At 42.3% G+C, this 18,983-nt stretch overlaps 2 protein-coding genes across 5 annotated transcripts; one reads left to right on the forward strand and one right to left on the reverse strand.

Annotated features, from left to right (window-relative positions):
- The first annotated feature begins 4 nt into the window (after positions 1-4).
- Positions 5-11,885, forward strand: pals2a (protein associated with LIN7 2, MAGUK p55 family member a). Of its 3 annotated transcripts, XM_071532817.1 has the most exons (14): positions 5-124; positions 2,581-2,657; positions 3,246-3,373; positions 4,412-4,524; positions 6,146-6,298; positions 7,111-7,260; positions 7,520-7,747; positions 9,018-9,149; positions 9,381-9,474; positions 9,614-9,685; positions 9,823-9,984; positions 10,106-10,308; positions 10,403-10,531; positions 10,697-11,885. In XM_071532817.1, exons 3-14 carry the CDS (start codon positions 3,343-3,345, stop codon positions 10,871-10,873), a joined length of 1,644 nt encoding a protein of 547 aa, XP_071388918.1. In that variant the 5' UTR covers positions 5-124; positions 2,581-2,657; positions 3,246-3,342; the 3' UTR covers positions 10,874-11,885. The 3 variants fall into 3 exon arrangements, with proteins under 3 accessions (XP_071388918.1, XP_071388920.1, XP_071388921.1); XM_071532819.1 differs by lacking the exon at positions 3,246-3,373; XM_071532820.1 differs by lacking the exons at positions 5-124; positions 2,581-2,657; positions 3,246-3,373; positions 4,412-4,524; positions 6,146-6,298 and adding an exon at positions 6,673-6,744.
- Positions 11,886-12,370: 485 nt separating this feature from the next.
- Positions 12,371-17,627, reverse strand: gsdmeb (gasdermin Eb). 2 transcript variants are annotated; one of them, XM_071532828.1, is made up of 10 exons: positions 17,510-17,627; positions 16,844-17,070; positions 16,533-16,725; positions 15,974-16,148; positions 14,971-15,091; positions 14,727-14,846; positions 13,887-14,014; positions 13,581-13,761; positions 13,315-13,388; positions 12,371-13,192 (listed from the first exon to the last, which is right to left on the reverse strand). In XM_071532828.1, the coding sequence occupies exons 2-10, from the start codon at positions 17,046-17,048 to the stop codon at positions 12,965-12,967; spliced, it is 1,425 nt and encodes a 474-aa protein (XP_071388929.1). In that variant the 5' UTR covers positions 17,049-17,070; positions 17,510-17,627; the 3' UTR covers positions 12,371-12,964. The 2 variants fall into 2 exon arrangements, with proteins under 2 accessions (XP_071388929.1, XP_071388928.1); XM_071532827.1 differs by having other exon boundaries at positions 13,581-13,782.
- Positions 17,628-18,983: the final 1,356 nt, after the last annotated feature.

The raw sequence follows: 18,983 nt of genomic DNA on the forward strand, positions 1-18,983 counted from the left end.
GCTTGAAAGGGAAGGGGCGCAGGGACTGGAAATGCACCGCTACTGCGCAAATCATCTACGCTTTTGGAGATCTTGAAATTAATGGAGGCATGAAAGTGTGACTGGATCATACTGAGAAAATTGGGTAAAGTATTCATCAGGCTAATTCTTTTCACCAGACACTCAAGTAACGTTCATACCCTGACCTAACTTCATGGGTCCTCTGCTCAGTATACAATTGAGTTACCAGCTAGCTAGCTAATTTCAGCCACATGCTATCTGTGTTAGTGATTGGATTCGCAGCTAACTGTAGCTAGCTACTCTTAAAAAAACTATTTAGCAAGAGAACAACACTAAACAAACGAGGTTGGCTATTTTAATAGTGCTGGCTTGCTTAAAGCCACGCGTTAGTGCTTGGTAACAATATCAGTCACCAATCGACCAAATATGTCTAACGTTAATACCAATAAACGCATGCTAGCTGGCATAATAAGCAAGCTAATTTAGCATGCTAAGTAACTTGTCTGCATGAGCTAACGTTACAAACTAGCGTTAGCTAACACAAACTTGGCACAGAATTAGCATCGATGGAAGTAACGTTAATGAGGACCTGACAGTCTGCGGTTGCTGTTTGGTTGATTTAAGTTAGCTGTGGTCGTTGTGTATTCCAGTTAGTTTCTGCCACCTTTGATTAGCGAAGGTAGTTGATTTAAGCTTGTAGAAAAGACCAGAAGCAGCCCCACACATTGGGTGAAAACGCGTTACACGTGCCTACTGCGCCTTTTGCGTGACAGCAAATTGTAATCTTACTGCGACTATCAACACTGGTAATACTGCCACCATGATTTGTGAAGTGGATAGTTTTAGTTAACGCTAAGTTATGTGGTAACGGATTTTAATCTTCCCCTATGACTTACATGTGATACAAACTAGTCTGACTGGATCAGTATCTAGCGTTGCCTCGACTCCGCTCTGTCATCTGGTCCCCGCCTGTAACAGAGCCTCTCCACCACTGTTCTCTCTGGTGAAAACATGTGTTTGATGGAGGCTCAGTCGGTATGCCTCTGTCTGTACAAGCTGTTTGTGCATTTACTCTCAAACTGAGGCCCATTCATCGAGACTGGTTGCTAACTTATTAGGATTGTAAATTAGATATTGAGAGCCCTATTGTGACAAAGGGCAACAGCTCACATCAGTCAAATGCCAAATATGATTAAAAACTATGTGAAATGGGTCTGTAGAATGTTTCAAAGTGGATGTGGATATCTTTATGTCCATAGCTCAGTGTTATTCACATGTTTTTTCTGAAGACAATATAGACCTTCTTTCACACAGATATCCAAATAACCCTTCAAATTATCAAATGAAATAAACAAAATCCACCAAAATACAGTTGGATACAAAAGTATTAGTCTAATTTCCAGCTAGATGGTAAGCATGTTTTCAAATAGAATGTGTGTACATCCTGCTTGGAGTGTTTTAACAAATCCACAATAGTTAGGCAACTTACTGTTACTCAACTTTGCACCATCTTCCTTCATCCTGCTCACACACAGTAGCTGCGCAAAGCTCCTCTTGACACATAAGAGAGGTACTGATGAAGTTAGTCTGACAGCTATAGGCCTGTAATTTTGGACCAGACTGCGGATTTTGTCATGACACTTGACTGTAGCCTACTCCAAACCATGCTATGCTCTTTAAAAGGTCAGCATTGAAGGCAGTTTCCATCACTTGCTGCCTATAGTGGTTGCTTTAATTTCCATGTCACAACCTGATTTTCACTGTCAGCATTAACTTTTTAATCAGCAGAGTTATAATGGATAATGAGAAATTATGCAGATTTTCTATTTTTCTTTCATGTTTTGACTTCATGAGGAAACCCTCAAAAACTTTTGCTCACTTGCGATCAAACTTCAGCTGGATGCAGTCAAACAGGATCCATAAACAAAACTTTATAAGTTTGTCTGAACAGGAAATTAATGCATGAATTATTGTTTGCGTTATCTTTGCATACTTAAAGTTTGAAAACATCTATTGGCGTAGTTTAGATACAGCCTGCTGAAAACCATGTGAATCCATGTTTCTGTTGTGTTTTGTTATATATGATGCAAAAATTAGACTATGTTGGGGAGGTGCCAAAAGAGTAGCTGAAAACTAGGAGCCCGGGACATACTGTGGCTCCATGTTCAGTTTAATTCACTGAAAACTGGTCTCATAGGATGTAAGGTTTCTTGTAGTTACTACTTTGACTTTTGATCTTTTGAATCAACATAGTACAGTTAATTCTCTGCATTCACACTCTTTCTAAGCTTTATCTGGCTTGCTGGTGTAAATGAGTCTTAAACCCACGGGTCACATGATTCAAGTGGCCAGTCAGAACGGGTGCATGATAATACTGCTGAATGAACATGAGCAGTCTGGGCAATGAAGGCACTCATGGGTCAGAGCAAGCTACTTGAATGAGCTACTTTTAAACAATACTCCAGAGGGTTTTTTATTATTAGGCTTTTATTTAGTCTTTTATATGAGTAATTGTTTGGGACCATTCCAACAAGTAACAAAAATAACAATTATTTTTTCCCATTCCTTTTTATTGTCCAGAGGTACCAGATGAGTGCTGTATAGAGAGAGGGGGCTCCGTGTCGGAGTGCTGCACTGGATTCAAGCACAATTCGTAGGTGAGTTTCAGAGCTTAGCCTACTTTCCATGTTTCTTTTTCCATCAGAATAATTATCTGCCTTTTTTGCTGTCTTTGTTGACATTGTGTGCATGAATTGGATAGACTCATAGATTACAATGCTGCATTTATGATGTTTGTACAGTTCAGAATTTATAGTCAGTTGAATGGGACTGCCTGTGCTCAAAAAGCCCATTCTTCTGTTTGTCCACCTACCCACTAAGGCATTGGCTGGGCAGTTTTTGCCCCACTCTGTTTGGAGAGCATGTTTGTACAGGGTGTCCCTGGGGGCCTCACTGTGTGTGGCTGGCACAACCTTTAGCCAGAAGGAGGGGAAACCCATCCTTTGTCGTTCAATGGCCCTCTTTGTCATTCTCTCAATTCATAAGTCCTCGCTGTGGTAGCATGCACCTAAAGCACCAAGACACATGAATGTTTTCAGTATTGTTTGCTTCTCGCGTCTCCATGTCTGCATGTGCTGTACAACAACACGAACTGTCAATGTCTTAGGCCTGCTTCTTTTCATGACTTGGCTTGTATGGTGATCTGCGCATATACTGACAGGCAGTGGGTTTTCTGCCTTCTCCAGCCCTCCAGGTGCTCTGGTGTCTGTAAGCGAGCAGGTGGGCGGCTGTTGACCGTGCTTAGAGAGGTTCATCATCCTGAGCTGAGGAAAAAAATAAAACATGACTGTGGCCAATGCAAAGTCGGGCACAGGTGAGATCTCAAAGGCAAAGGCCTGTTTAGACTTTTGGACAGGACCTGTTCCAAAAGCCTCCAAAACTGTTCCCTGTTTTTCAAAAATGAAATTACCACTGGAATGGCTGTATTGTGCCAAGAGATCGTCAAGTTGTTACGTCTGCCGCCTCCGGAGCCTGATGTGTGCCCAGTTGGCTTAGGATCGAATCCTTCTAGGCCTTTCTCTACTCTGTCTCCATTACCCTATCTGCCTTTCTATTTTCCAACTGTCCAACCTTTAAAAAACAATAACAGCATGTATTGGCTGTATATGCTTGGTTTTTCAGTTTGCTGAGCAATATGATTTGTAATATGCACAAATCATATCTTTCATGGTCAGGTAACCAGTTGGAAGTACAAGAGTAATTGATTATTTTTTACATACCTACTTGACTAACTGCTACTAGCTGTACATGCCATGTTTGCAAAAACAGTTAATTTGGCTTTAGTTTCTGGTTGTGTGTTCCCAGCCACTATAGTGCAGATCTGTTAGGAGGACAATTCATTTGTGACTGTGGGTGCTTGTTGCTACTGCAATGGAAATGAGGGACATTCTCTATGAATTGGTCCATTGATGGACTGTCCAGTTGTTGTTCTTGCCTTGTTAGCTCTTATTAAGGTCACATTGTTTTTTGTCATCAGTGTTTTGAATAGCTCAGAATTTTAATTAATGTCCTTATTTTTACTGGCACTGAAATCTATTTATAGTAAAACATTTTTTTTAGTAGTTTTTTTGTTGATGCGCTTGCTAATTTTTTTCATTGTTTGTCACAATGCATTTGTGTCAATAGATTTTAGTCGAGATCGTTTTTGGCAGTGTGCAGAATATGACTTTGATTTTTTTGATTTTTTGCTTCAGCTGAAGTTTGTTCCATACACTTGCAACAACAGCCCAATGGCAATCTTCTACATTTTAGTAAAGATTTTTCTCTGCGTTGTCAAAGCAAAACAAATATCAAGCAGTGTGATAGTTGGCATTCTGTTTGCCTTATCCTAGATGTGTGTTTTCCTCTTCAGCCATGCAGCAGGTGTTGGACAACCTTAAAGACCTGCCCTCGGGAGCCAAAGATATTGACCTCATCTTCCTCAGAGGCATCATGGAGAGCCCCATCGTCCGCTCTCTCGCCAAGGTAATACACACACTCGTTCCTGCTCCCTCACTCTGTTGCACACACACACACACACACACACACACACACACACACACACGCACACACACACAGTCGTAATCTCTTTAGCCGGTCCTCTAGCTTGTACAGTTAAGAGGAAGAGTAAATGTCACTTTGAGCTTGGGAAATGACAGAATAAATGTCACAAGCCACACACTCGACCGTCAGTCTCCTGGGAAGGTACCTGACTTATATTCATGCTACTCTTGCTGGTATTGACATGAAGATTTACTCTTCCTGACAGTTGCACCAAAGGAGGTTCACTTATGTTTTTTTCCATGGATGCTCTCCATGCTTGTGTAAGAGCTGGTTATGGCTGGGTGGACAGCTGTACATCTATGTATAACATGAACAGTGAAATACCAGTCAAAAGGTTTCGCAATGGCAAGAAACTGGGGCAGAAATGTCTGAGAATCCTGCCATAGGCTGTGTTACAATTATAACTAACCTACAGGAACCTATGCTCTGCTCTGAAACAGATTAAGCTACTGTCCACATTGTGAGAAGAGAGAAGCAACCATTAGCTTTGCTGTGTGCAAGGTGTTATGGCAGACTTCATGTGGTCTACACATCATCACTTGGAATGATTGCATAACCTCCTTAAACAGTTGCATCTCTGCTGCAGCTTGATCAGACTTGAATAAACCTTTCTATTGTCACCAGTTAAAACAGTGTTTCACACGATTTAATCAGGTTCACAGAGCCCACATACAAATGGGTTATATAAGATTATCCAGAGAGAATATCCAGTGGAGATGGAGGTCATCAGGTTTGACTGCCATATCTATAAATAGAATGATTTCTACAGAAAAACTGTCACAAAGGCGTGCTCTTGTCCTCATCACTTCTTCTGACACACACTGTGCTATTTGCCTTGGATATTGCATTTGCATTCTGGAAAAGGGGTCTGTAGATAGTTTCTGGTGTAATGTTTCATTAGTTGTCTCATAACCTCTTGTATGTGGTCATATGTTGAACAATTGTTGGGGTGGGACATAACGCAGGGAGGGAGTGTGCAAAAGTGGGCGGTTTAGACTGTAACAAACATGTAAAGAGAAAAGTCCATGAATCCTGTTGAACGCTCGATGTAGCTGGTGAAGCAATCCACTATGAAATGCTCTGCACATAATCTTGAGCTGTCACAATTTCCTGGATTCTTCAAAATGAATAAATTCCAGCCACTGGGAACGCAACCATGGTTTCTTAGGAAAAGGAAACAGGGTTTTATGTGATGGGAGAGGTGGAGGTTCAAAAATCTGTTATGGTATTATTAGCTGGAATTTTCATGTACGCCTACTGGTACACCATGAAGTAACCACTACAAATATGACATTTTCCTGTAAAAGTAAAGGAATTTTGATATATAAAAATAACAAAACTGTACTTTTTTTTTTTATTCTTTTTTTTTTTAATTATTGTTAAATAGGTTTATGTTGTGATATGGAGAATTGGCTAACAAGGTGAAAAAGACATTTTTCATTTCATTATGAATTTAAGTGAACATCATAACTAAGTGGATTGGCAAGTTCCAAGCTGCTAGCAAACAGCCAGATGAAGTGGTTGTGTGTGTGTGTGTGTGTAGGCCCATGAGCGTCTCGAGGAAGTTAAGTTGCAAGCAGTGCGTGATAACAACCTTCAGCTGGTGACAGAGATTCTGGATTCCCTCAACAACCTGGCAGAAAAAGATTCTACGGCTGCCGAGCTCGCCAAAATCCTTCAGGAACCTCACTTTCAGGTATAGTATGCCTTGCTGCACTTTTACACTTGGACACTGTTGTTATTGGGGTTGTTGGGGACGAATAGACCAGAGACTCACTTGTTGAGTGAATAGTCTAGCTCTTATTCTAATCATGTGGAATGGATGTCAGAGCTTTTTACACTAACCATCCCCTAATTTCATCTGAAGTGCCTGTCGGGCTGCTCTGCTTGCTCTGCTTCCCTGTCACCCGCCCTGCCCTTCTTATACTCTCCACCAGTTACAGGCTGCGGCATCGGGGGGTGGGGGGGGTGGGGGGTGGGGGGGGGTGGGGGGGTTATATCCGTGGGCCAATGGCAGGCCGAGCTATGTGGGTAAACCGAGGGGGAGAAGACTCTGTCACCTAGTATTTCAGTAAATGCTCAGATTGGCTGATGCATTTTGCAATCTCACACCAATGCTAAACCTATGTTCTGTCTGCTGGGGTAAGAACAAGACTGCTTTTTCTTCTCTGTGTATCAGATTAGTGTTCTGTCTGTATAAACGTTAAAATGTCTTAATAGTTCTGTGCTTGAGGAATGTGCACTTAACATAGTGATGAACTGATTTATGTCTTTATTGCGCCATGGTAATATATCAAACTGGTGTTGCATTGCAGGTCCCAGGTTCTTAGTATATCAGTGTATGCACCACATATCGCTGAATATTGTCTTTTTCAGTCAGCAAAAGCTGTTTGAAATTTGTTCCAAGATAAGTTATGCATACAGAGATTGCTTTTTTCTCCTCAAACCCAGCTTGCTACGTCTCATCTCTGTGTCTGCTTCTCTCCCTCCCTCTTCTTTCTCCCTCAGTCTTTGATAGAGGCTCACGACAAAGTGGCTGCTAAGTGCTATGAGATGCCCCATGCTGCAGTGAACAGCGATGCCTTGTTGACGAGTTCGCTCATGCCCGCTGATGCTGTCAGGATGATTGGCATCCAGAAGAAAGCTGGGGAACCACTGGTAAGTCAGTCAGGCGTTGATACCAACCACAGCTACGCAGAGGAAACATTTAGCGCTCCCATTAGGCTGTAACAGCTTTATAGATAGTCTTGTTTTATTGACCGTCAGACTGTCAGAAAAGGGTAACTGTTTTACATGGTAACTCGGTATGAATGCATTCTTTCACAGCAACCGGACAGACGGACCCACGAAATGGGCCTCCCCTTTTGATTTATGGAGTGTGGATGTAAGATACCGCATGTCTCTCGCTCGCTTTCAGGGGGTAACGTTCCGGGTGGAGCGGGGAGAGCTGGTGATCGCACGGATCCTGCACGGCAGCTCGATTGACAGGCAGGGCATGCTGCACACGGGGGATATAATCCGGGAGGTGAACGGTCGCGAGGTTGGCAGCAACCCCCTTGACCTCCAGGAGCTGCTGAAGGACTGCAGTGGAAGCATCACACTCAAGGTCCTGCCCAGCTACAGAGACACGCCGACACCTCCACAGGTGAGGGGGGGAGAGTTTCCCGTTTAGCTTTTCACCTATAGAAAACTACAAAACCTGCGGGATTTGAAAACCTGCTTTACCTCCACATAGATAAATCAAGTTCATTATTTTTATGTGCAGTTTTTCTGACACGCCCTTTTTAATTTTGACTGCAATCATTATCATATGTGCTCGTGCATCTGTGTTGACGTGTATGTGCATGCATGCGTGCCATGTGTCCAGGGGGTCGTACCTGTCAGGGAGTGGGTGAGAGCTGCTTGACCTGGGTGCTCTCAGAATGCCAGGCGTCTGAAACTGAGCCCAGGGAGCGTCTATTAATAACACTCCACAGGCTATCTGGGACATGGAGTAGCATGAGCAGGAAGAGCAGAAGGAGGTGGAGTGGGGGAGGAGAACACCTCAGGCATTTCCACACATACACACCCCTATTCACAGACCCCCAGGAACACCCCCTTTCCTCCTTACTGTAACTGCTATACAGAAACACACACAGCAGCTGACACTGAGGAGTACTATGTAGGGTAGGGCTATTCAACTATGTCCCATGGGGGCCGAGTGTATGCAGGTTGTCATTCCAATCACAGACTGCACCAGGTGATTTCACTGATTAGTTCCTCCTGTCTGGTTGAAGGTATGCTAATCAGTGAAATCACCTGATGTAGTCTTTGGTTGGAATGAAAACCTGCAGACTTGGCCCTCCGTGGCAAGTTGAATAGCCCTGATGTATGAGGTTATGTCAGACACTGACCTTTGTGATGGGGAGGGATCTAATTAACTCATTCCACTGTTTGGTTATCTGCGTGTTGGGTTTGACTTCTACAAAGACAACTTGTGTATGCTGTCTGTGTATATATGGTTCCTACACAGATCTGGAAATGTTTGGAAAAATAATTAGGTAATTTCTAGGTCTTGATAAGTTTGGAAATGGCAAAAAAATGTTTGGAAAAGTATGAAAAAATATTGGGGTGCTGTCACAATATGCATAGGACTATATAGTTTCTGTCTTTATAAACCCCAGCCATCTCACATATTTTTATTTGTTGCTATGAAGAATAATCTTAATTTATCGAGTGATGTGGCATAGTTAGTTGTGACAACATTACTATTGGAGTAAATCATAGTGAACACCAACCTAAGTATTTAAATGAAAAGAAATTAAAGTCTGGAAAAAGTGTGGATTTTTGAAAATGAAATGATGTACGAACTTTGTGTAAGTGAATTCAAAAAATGGTTAAAAATCTTCCTGTGTGATATCTTGTTCAATGTGCAGGTTTATCTGAAGCCACACTTCAACTACAACCCGGCCACAGACAACCTGATCCCTTGTAAGGAAGCAGGCCTGGCCTTTTCCAAGGGAGACATCCTTCACGTAGTCAACAAGGAAGACCCCAACTGGTGGCAGGTGAATAGACACACATTGGCTGGGTGATGATGAAATGGAGGACTGCCTTAACTAGGGCTGCTCAACTAATTGGGGACAAACAGTAATACTGACTACTGCAATCAGCAAATAAGAAGAGGTTTTTAGAGAGAAGGGGGAAGGCACCCGAGACCTATACAAGGTATTTTGGCCCTATGTGAAATTTTCAAGCCACGCACCTATCAACTGTAGTCTGTCCTGGTTTCCCTGTAGGCATGCGTTGTCGGTGGAGCCACTGGGCTAATCCCCAGTCAATTCTTGGAGGAGAAGAGGAAAGCATTTGTGAGGAGAGACTGGGATACTTCTGGTACAGTTGTTCACACAGCTACACTGCTAGATCCCCACAACATAATCCACCTACTCATGCTCAGTTATCCAAGAAAGCCAGGAAACGCTTGCCTTTAGCGCCTTCATGTGGTGTAATGACATATTTTTATTTCTCTCAGGCATGCTCTGTGGAACTCGAACTGTAAAGAAAAAGAAGAAAAAAATGATGTACCTCACTGCTAAGAATGCAGGTATGTATTCATAAAATGTTGCCTTTGATCATAATTTTTTCCACATCCAGGAAGGGATTTTGTCAACATTTTGCAGTGCTGAAGTGTGCATAAAAATAAGCTAATCATCCAGCTTTTCTGTATACTGCCTTGACCAGAATTTGACCGTTACGAGCTGCAGATCTATGAGGAGGTGGCCAAGATGCCGCCGTTCCAGAGGAAAACGCTGGTTCTGATTGGAGCCCAGGGAGTGGGCAGGCGGAGCCTGAAGAACAGACTCATTGTCATCAACCCTCTGCGATATGGAACCACTGTCCCCTGTGAGTGTGCAAGGCACAACGTTGAGGCAGTTAAATTAGCCTTCACTTTCACAGCCTTCACAAGTTTTGTATCAGGTTATACTACATTCACTCCTTACCTATTCTCACCTCGTCCCTCCAGTCACCTCGCGGCGCCCGAGGGAGGAGGAGAGAGACGGCCAGTCCTATTGCTTTGTGACAAGAGAAGAGATGGAGAAGGACATCAAGGACAGCCGTTACCTGGAGCACGGCGAGTACGATGGCAACCTTTATGGCACCAAGATCGACTCCATCCACGAAGTGGTGGAGGCGGGCCGCACCTGCATCCTGGACGTCAACCCTCAGGTTAGTCATGGGCACGCACCTCTAGGGTGCTATCAGTGATATTCCGTGAGCTTTGGTGGTGGATGGTTGTTGCATTGATATGTTTTGTGCCCAGGCCCTGAAAGTGTTGAAGACTGCTGAGTTCATGCCATTTGTGGTGTTTATTGCTGCTCCTGAACTGGACACATTAAGAGCTATGCACAAAGCTGTGGTGGATGCTGGACTTACCACCAAACTGCTCACTGTGAGTTTAGAGAGGATTCATGGTTCCTAAGTATTTCTAGATGGTGATGGGCCTGTGAATGGTTGACTATTCTGGAAATATAGTTGAACTGAAAGTTTTGTAAATGGTTGTCACTTGGTTGTCACACATGATCATCCTGATGGACAGAATCTCTCTCTGTAACAGGAGAACGATCTGAAGAAGACTGTGGACGAGAGTGCCAGGATCCGCCGGGCGTACAGCCACTACTTTGACCTGACCATTGTCAATGACAATCTGGACAAGGCCTTTGACAAGCTTCAGGAGGCAGTGGAGCGGCTGTCCCTAGAGCCCCAGTGGGTCCCAGTCAGCTGGGTGTACTGATACTCTGCCCCCTACTGGACAGACGCCGCTGTCCAAGCTGCTAGGCCTGGGAAGGGAGGGGACCACCCATCATCGGGCTGGGAGATGGAACACTGTACTACACACGGACAAAGTGTTGGACATTAGCCCCGTGTGAATTTGGGTCTTGCACCAAGCTGCATCAGAGTCACCCTTCTGCACACTATGCAACTTACAACACACAGAAAGTGTACTTATTTATTGGCAAAAATGATTTTTTTTTTTAAGTGATTTATGTTTCTGTTCAAATGGATTTGGGGAAAAAAATACTGATCATTGTGTGAGGATGTTTTAAAATGTAGATTTGCCATTGTCCTTGACCATTATTTTAATTTTACATCTGTATGTGAGATAGGTAAAATGTATTTATTCTGGAAAGATGATGAGGGCTTGGTTTATGAAAAGGAGGATACCTCAATGTTAACAGTTTACAGTGCATATGCCTCCAGTACTTCATCTCATTTTGTCACTACAAATCTTTTGTCATCTGTGTTGAATAATGTCGAATATTTTCTTATAACAAGTCCTCCTTTTTTCCTCAAGGCTACAGTTGTGCCCTGGCCTCTTATTTTGGAGTTCAACCTTATAAATGGAAATGTCCACATTACAACTTTGACCATAGTGAGCTCATGCCAGTCACTCTTTGTTGTTGCAGGAAGAAAACTAATACTGTTGTGTTTCCCCATCGTTTCTTTTACTCAAGCACAACAGATTACATTAATTATATTGATTGTGACACTTAGGTCAGTATTCAATGTACGTAAATGTTTCTGACTGTTAGCCCAGTCTCTATGGTGCTGTGTTTGTGTTTGTTTGGGAGACAGAAAAACCTTCCACGGGACTCTTAACAGGGTACTGCATCTCAGTGAACCATCCCTTTTGATGTGATATTACTGAAACTTAACTGTTTTTAAATAAAGGCCATATTTACTTATAAAGGTATATTTTACAATATTTGAGAAAAGATGTATTTTCAGATGTCAAATAAATAACTGGTGTTTTCTAATGACCCGCTTTGGTTTCACTTTGTGCTGTGGGCAGAGTTACTTGCCAAACCTGCATTCCTCGACAGTTTGAGACTAAAACGAAAATTGCTTCAGAATTAAAAGGAAATTCGGAAATAATAGCTGTCGCCAAACATAAAATAATTTAACAGTGTTCATTTCAGTAGTATGGAGCCCCTTGGAGATCTTAGTCGAGAGAAGGAAAAGGCCTTAACTGATCTATCCCAGATCTATTGCCCCAGTTCAATAATCTTTTAGTTTAGTCATTTATTTTCTCAGTTTACTTAAGTATCTGTTTCTCTGAGATTACTATACCCTCAAGTTAGTAATCTGTAGCTGAACTAATAATCTGTGTTTGAGTGTGTATGCATTGAGAGGGGTGCTGTAGGTCTGCATGACAAATGAGAAAGCTATGAAAACTAATCTTACTGTAGATTACATTGAAATAAAATGACAAACGTAGCATTTATTTCAGAGAGGCACATTAATTGCTTCAATAACATCTCCCTAAATTAGCTTAGTCAGAACCAGAGGCCTTGTCATTGCAGCATGTGACCAGGTATTAAAAGAGTTAATTCTCTCCATTACTTAAGAAAAGTAGTTCCTTTGTCAATACAAACTGTAAACCAGCCTCATGCAGAGGGGTTGGATTAAACCTGGTTCTGTCTTTTTTATTCAAATACTAGAATTGTATTCGAAGATTTTTTTTTAAGACTGCAGAATTCACCCTATATACATTGATGCTGATGGTACCAACAGGCACTGAATTAACAATTTAATTGAATTATTTCCAGTGAAAGTCCTATATCAGAGATTGTGCAAGTAAAACAGGGAGGCTACAACTTCAGTTGTGTCCATATAATAGTACTTTTTATATGATTGTCCTACAGTAAAATGGCCTCTTTACTGCACCAAAAAGAATTCAGGGAAAACACTGATATTACAACACAGAAAAACTACTAGCTAGAAGCATTAATACTAATTTAGTGTGGTCACATTGATCATATTGCTGTGGAATGTTAATATTGTCCATAAGAAATAAAAGTGTCTCCATAGTTCATGTAGATTGTCAACCGCAGTGGGCCAATGAGGCGAGGCCCCTGACAGCGATACACAGGACAAGAGGAAGGTTTCCTGGCTGCTGGTTTATCTCTGTCCTCAGCGTGTCCCCGTCTCTCTTCAGGGTCACATTAGAGGAGGCAAACAGATGCTCAGTCTTTTCATAGAGCTCCTCTGTCAGTGGAGCCAGGCCCACACTGCTCAGAGGCAACTCTCCGCTTCCCGCCACACACTGCACCTGAAATAGGTTGGAGAGGATAGAAACAACTAAACCACTGCAACGCACAGGTTGAAATTAAGTTCACATACTGTAACATGCAGGCTGCAGTATTCAGCCTCGTAAGAACAGTCTGTACTAACCAGTAGCTCCAGGGCCTGCAGGACTGTGGGACTGCAGCACATTCCCAAGACGGCAAGACAGTCATCTGGCATTTCTGAAAGACAAAGTCCCCCAAACACAGTATGAAAACAGAACTTCAGTAGCTGAGGTTTTCATGGTATTCTGCACACACTTCTCCAGTCCTGTAAAATGATTGAGGGAATTTTACAGATTTATGAGTTAAAGCAGAGTTTGTTTAACTGTTTTGTTTTGCACTAAGTAACAAGATTGAACACAGATTCCTCACCATCCAAAGCGCTGATAATGAGGTGAAAGGCTCTAAGAACGGATGGGGACTGGTCTGAAGAAGTCTGCTCTTCTCTACCAGACGGCTCCAAAAGGTCCAACACAGCCTGGATGTTCTGTCTCTGAGTCTCCGTCTTAACATCCTCCAAGTCGGGCCAAGCACCGAGGCACATCTGGTCCAGCTGAGAGAGAGAGGAAGAGGCCTGGAAATGATGCAACACACCAGAAGTTTATAATACTAACTCTACAGTATAATAACCGTGTCTCTGCGCTGACACAGCCTCTGTGAACCCGCTGTCCTCCTCACCACATTCTGCAGCACACTAACAGTCTCTCTGTCCTCCATGGCTGCGGTGAGGTGCTGCAGCAGAGGGAGGCGTGTGGAGGCAGCGAGAGTCGACAGCAGAAGGAAATGACCATTCAGTCGGTCCAGTTCTGTCAACGGATAAATAACACAGAAAATGGGCACATATGATCATTCACTTACAAAGACAAAAGACAACACTAGACACTTATTAATACTACACACAAAAAACATTTTAGCAAAGCAAAATAAAAAGGAAAAATTAAACTTAATGAAAAACACTGAAACTAACTGAATTTAACTAAAAATTAGTGTTAATTGTTTTCAGTTTTAGAAGAGAGAGCATCCTCACATCATGAATAGGCCCGGACCACTTATCAATACTGCATCAATACATTATCAATACATTGATGGCTAGTGTGGCCATCCAAAGACAGTTTTCTGTCAGCATGTATACAAAACAAGCATCACAAACCAAATCCAAAAAAGCATGACTATTGAAATTGTAAAAGTTCAACTAAAACTTAACTAGATTAAAACTAAGAATCAAATATGAAAAAAACTAAAGTAAACTGCACACAGTGTGGTCTGACAATACAGATCCTTGGTTTAAAGAGAGCTTATAATACAAGTCAACGTACTTGTTTACAAACAGTTATCATTATTATCTGATAAGAGAGAACGTGGCCTCCGATCTCTAGAAGCCCTTTGTGACTTGAAAACAACATGTGTTTCTGAACACGTCATCAGCTGGAACATAACATCTATAGTCACATGCTTTTATGTCTGCAGAGAGGAGAAGAGAGGGGGGAAAACACTATTATTACTCTCCTATTCGTTTACCTGGTTTCAGGCTGCTATTTTCAGAGGCATGCAGAGGAGCACCGGAGAGACCCAGCAATCCTTTCATACCAAGCCCATCCACTTCAAAGCCCCCATGAGTGTCCGACATCAGACACAGCTCTGTGGAAAATATTTAAAAAACTCACATATGAAAGATTGGAAGTTTAAACCGCAGTTCCTTCCACTTGTCAGAATTGCAAAAGTCTATCCATTTAATTTCCCAAGTTAATGAACACTCACTCACCATAGTGTCCGTTGAGTTTGACCTCTAGTTCAATGAGGGAATAGGCAATGGTAGTATGAGAGGGAATCTCCATGGTAACGTTACTGTCTTTGCTCAGGCTTCCATTCTCCTTCAGTGACACCTGCAGAATAACAACACAGGTTCAAACCAAACACGAACGGCAACAAAATCTATCAGTTTGAGAAACCTGAGGCACAAATCTCAGCCTGTTTCAAAGGAAAAATCCACCCTAAAACATTTTAACACTGTTAAAACATAGCTATTGGCGATGTACCTCACATTTCTGGGCCCATTTTGTCGTTTGGTGTATCTTTGTTATTCCCGTGGAAATGGGAGTAAGAAAGCCAAATATAGACGATGTGGTGTCACTTTGAAATATTTCAAGCGCAGCTACAGTGGAGTTTGACAGTAGAAAATCTTTGAGCTATCGAAGACATCAACGGTAAATATGAAATTCTGGTGTCATCCGCTCAGAATCAAACACAAAGAGCTTCTTTCTAGACTCACTATTTTGCACCAACGTTAAACGCTATTGCTCCCTGTCTCCACCCACGTGTTTAACCCACAGCTGAATGCAGCAAGTTCACCCTTTTCTCTGGAGGTTGTTGAAAGTCATTCTGGGAAATGTAGGAAATCACTAAATGAAGTAGAAGTAAATGAGGCAGGTTGAGGGAAAGTGGCTGCACCAAAAACACTAATTACAACACTTCATCACAAAATAACTCCTTGAATAAACTGAATGTCACAAATTGATGATATGTAACAGTGTAAGAGTATCAGAGGGTTGATTTTTCCTTTACGTTTTACATAGTGACAGAAAGAGGAAATGACCGGTCTATACAGCACATCCTAAAGAGAACAGGAAGTGTTTTGACTGGGCATTCTCTGCTGTGAAAGCGTTAGCGACCGTAACACCATGTGAATTACATCAGAAGCTCTTTAAAATGATGAGGACGAAGACCATTATACAGCGAGACTGATAGTTTCGTGTAGCGTTAAATACCTTGGGGCTCTTGGGCCCACAGAGGCTCAGCATTCCTCCACACTGTCCCGTCTGCTGCACCTCCTCTATGACCGAACACGGCTGAGTCGTCACAATCCGCTCCTTCACAACACCAAACACCTGCCTGTGTTTCTCCTTCGTCTGCTGGATCAGACAATGGGACATGTCCAAGACCCTAGAGGACAGAACCAAACACATAACACTGAATATTTTAAAACACGTCAATGCTGTGGTTTGTTGGCAACAGGTTTGGAAAAGTTAAGGTAGATTATAACTGTAGGATAAAAGTGTACTGCAACTGTGAAACTTATAGAGAATTACAGTGATGTGGCTCTTTAAAATATTTTCTATGACTAAAAATGGTAAATGTTATACTAAAACAGTAACTTTCTTGTGAGTGTTAATATTCAACCGGGTCTGCTGTTGTGTGTACAACTTTATGGTTGGACAAAGATCAGTCACGCCATTGCACTTCTGTTACAGACTTATCTTTCACTTTTACCATACTTCATATCCATAATATAATGGATAGGACAGCGGGTACAGGTGGACAACTAACCTGTCTCTGGAGTCTCGAAGCAGCTTCTGCACATCCACCTCCTCCTTCTTCAAACTGCCAAAGGATGACTGCAGTTTGGATGTGTCTTTCCCCTGCAAGGTCACACTGGAATGGACCAAATTTGTGTCTATGTTTCCCTGAATGTTGTCACCGAACGTCCCATTATACTTGATGAAGTCTGTCTCTACGACAACTGTGGACAGGGACAGTTAAAGTGTGATGTGGTCTCAAACAATTAAACAAAAATTATAATACTCCTATAATACTACTATAGAAAGTGGTAGAGCATTCTGAGGAGTTTTGACGTTTACCTGGCTGTATAGGTGTGTCTCCTGTTAGTATATCATTGAAGTTAAAATCAGTGGAAAGATACTTGGGCTTCTGCCAAAACCAGAAACGTTTGCGCTTGACCACCAGTGACAGAAGAGCAATATTGTCATTCAGACTGGACACTGGGACCAGGAAACCATCGTGGTCTACTTCCTCCACGAAGTTTTTTGTAGCTGTGGCGAACATCTCCTCGCTGGCTAACAGCAACCTGTGAATGCAATAGGTTTATAATGTTATACAGTTTTGCAGCAGGTAATTGTGGGTGCACGGGTTTTGTATCAAAGAGAGCCGGGGAGTGAGGAGTTATTTGAATGATCGATAGATTTTGTTAAGTGAGGAAAGCCCCGCCCATGTGGGCTAACCTGGGCAACAAACAAGCGCACGTCTGTAATAACAACCGCAAAATGGACAGAGAAGCGCTGTCTGTATACCAGTTACCACATTTGCTGTAATCTGTTCTTTGATTGACTTTATCAGAGGGGGTCAAGTGAAAAGAAATATCTCTATTACCTAAGATCTGTAAATGTAAACTGAGTAGGCTACAAACTGGTCTCCAGTTACATTGTTGTGATCGAAATCGGAAGATCTTCTATTTGTAAGATGCAAGCTCGCATCATGAGTGAAATAAATGCAATATGTTAAGTTACCACGTCCTCGAAGTCCTTGTGAGAGAAGCCTAATCTTCCAGACGGAAAACTTTCTCTTTAGGCTGATCTAGGTCGGACAAAGCTGCCGCTGCCCCACACCAGAGCCGGGCCGGGCGGTACAGAGTGTGCAGCAGGCGAGTCGAGGGAGAGGGACAAAAGAAACGAATGAACAGACGCCCCGCCCTCTCTAGAGGGAGCAGAGGGTGTCACTCATACTAAGGAAAAAAGTGTTAGCCAGCTGAGTGTCACAACAAAAAATGAATATCCCAGTCAGCATTATTGAACGGATAGAGTACTTTCTTTCTTTCTGTCTCGAAAAATGGCTTGTCAATGCTTCTTTGTCCTCAAGCATTTACTTAAAGGTGGCAGGGGAGCTTGGCTAAGGCACCTACAGCAGTAAACATACTGAAGTGGGTGGGCAATAAAAATGAAATAAAAAATAACAAAACGTTAAAAGGACTTTAACTCATTGTGTTAAACTACATTGTGACTAAATCACAATGTAGGCGAGTCAAGTTGAATGCCATAGCTGTGTGTCAGGTTTAAAAGAGGTCACCGCTTTTATGAGTTTTCAAAGCAACATGAGGCAGCTACAGAGTTGAGTCAACACTTCTGTGACACAGTCTCAACACAAACTGTATATTGTGAGCTCCTTAAAGCTGATCATTTATGTCAAGGTCGTCATTTTTGGAAAACACTTTTCAAAGGCCAACGCATGTCATGGTGTAAGCAGCACAAAACCTGAAACCCTCAGCTATGGCAAAAAATAATATGGCCTGATGAGTCATCTTTCACCCTTTTTCCTACATCCAAACAGATTTATATTTGGACAAAGCCAAAGGATACCTTGAACCCATAATGTCTGTTGCCAACTGTTAATGGTATGAGCATTGATCTCAGGGAAACATTAGGTCAGGTGATTGCTGTGCATGATCGTATAACAGTCAAGGAATATGAGGCCAGGACTGTTCCAACATGATAATGCCCCCATATATAAACAAATTTGTTAGGGGCTTCATGTTTGAACACCAGAGTGAAGTCAAACACCTTCGAGGCCTCCCCAGTCACCAGATCTAAACGTCATTGAACCTTTATGGGATGTTCTGGAGCGCAAAGTTGATTTCCACCTCCTTCATCCCTCAAAAAACTGGAGGCTTTCCTTCTTGAAGAAAGGTCCCACATCCCACTACACACAGTTCAAGACTTGTATGATATTGCAAGGAAGAATGGAGCTGTTCTGAAGGCAAAGGGTGGACTTGCTCCTTATTTGGTACTTGATATTCATATATTGTTAGATGATTCAGTTATTTTGTCTTCCCCTGTTGGCACATAACCAAAATACCACAGCTGTCTGTAAAGTGCATGCTCGAGCTTTGACAAGTCATTATCTGAGGGAAATGGAAACCACAGGAAAGGGTTAAACTTAGAGTCATTGCCATCAAAGTCTGTGGACACGCATTAACAAATCACTCCA

Source organism: Centroberyx affinis, unplaced genomic scaffold, assembly GCF_046629955.1.
Source record: "Centroberyx affinis isolate AG114_WGS23_722 - 3 ecotype Tasmania unplaced genomic scaffold, CSIRO-AGI_Caff_v1 ptg002254l_1, whole genome shotgun sequence".
In the NCBI taxonomy this organism is placed as follows: domain Eukaryota; kingdom Metazoa; phylum Chordata; class Actinopteri; order Beryciformes; family Berycidae; genus Centroberyx; species Centroberyx affinis.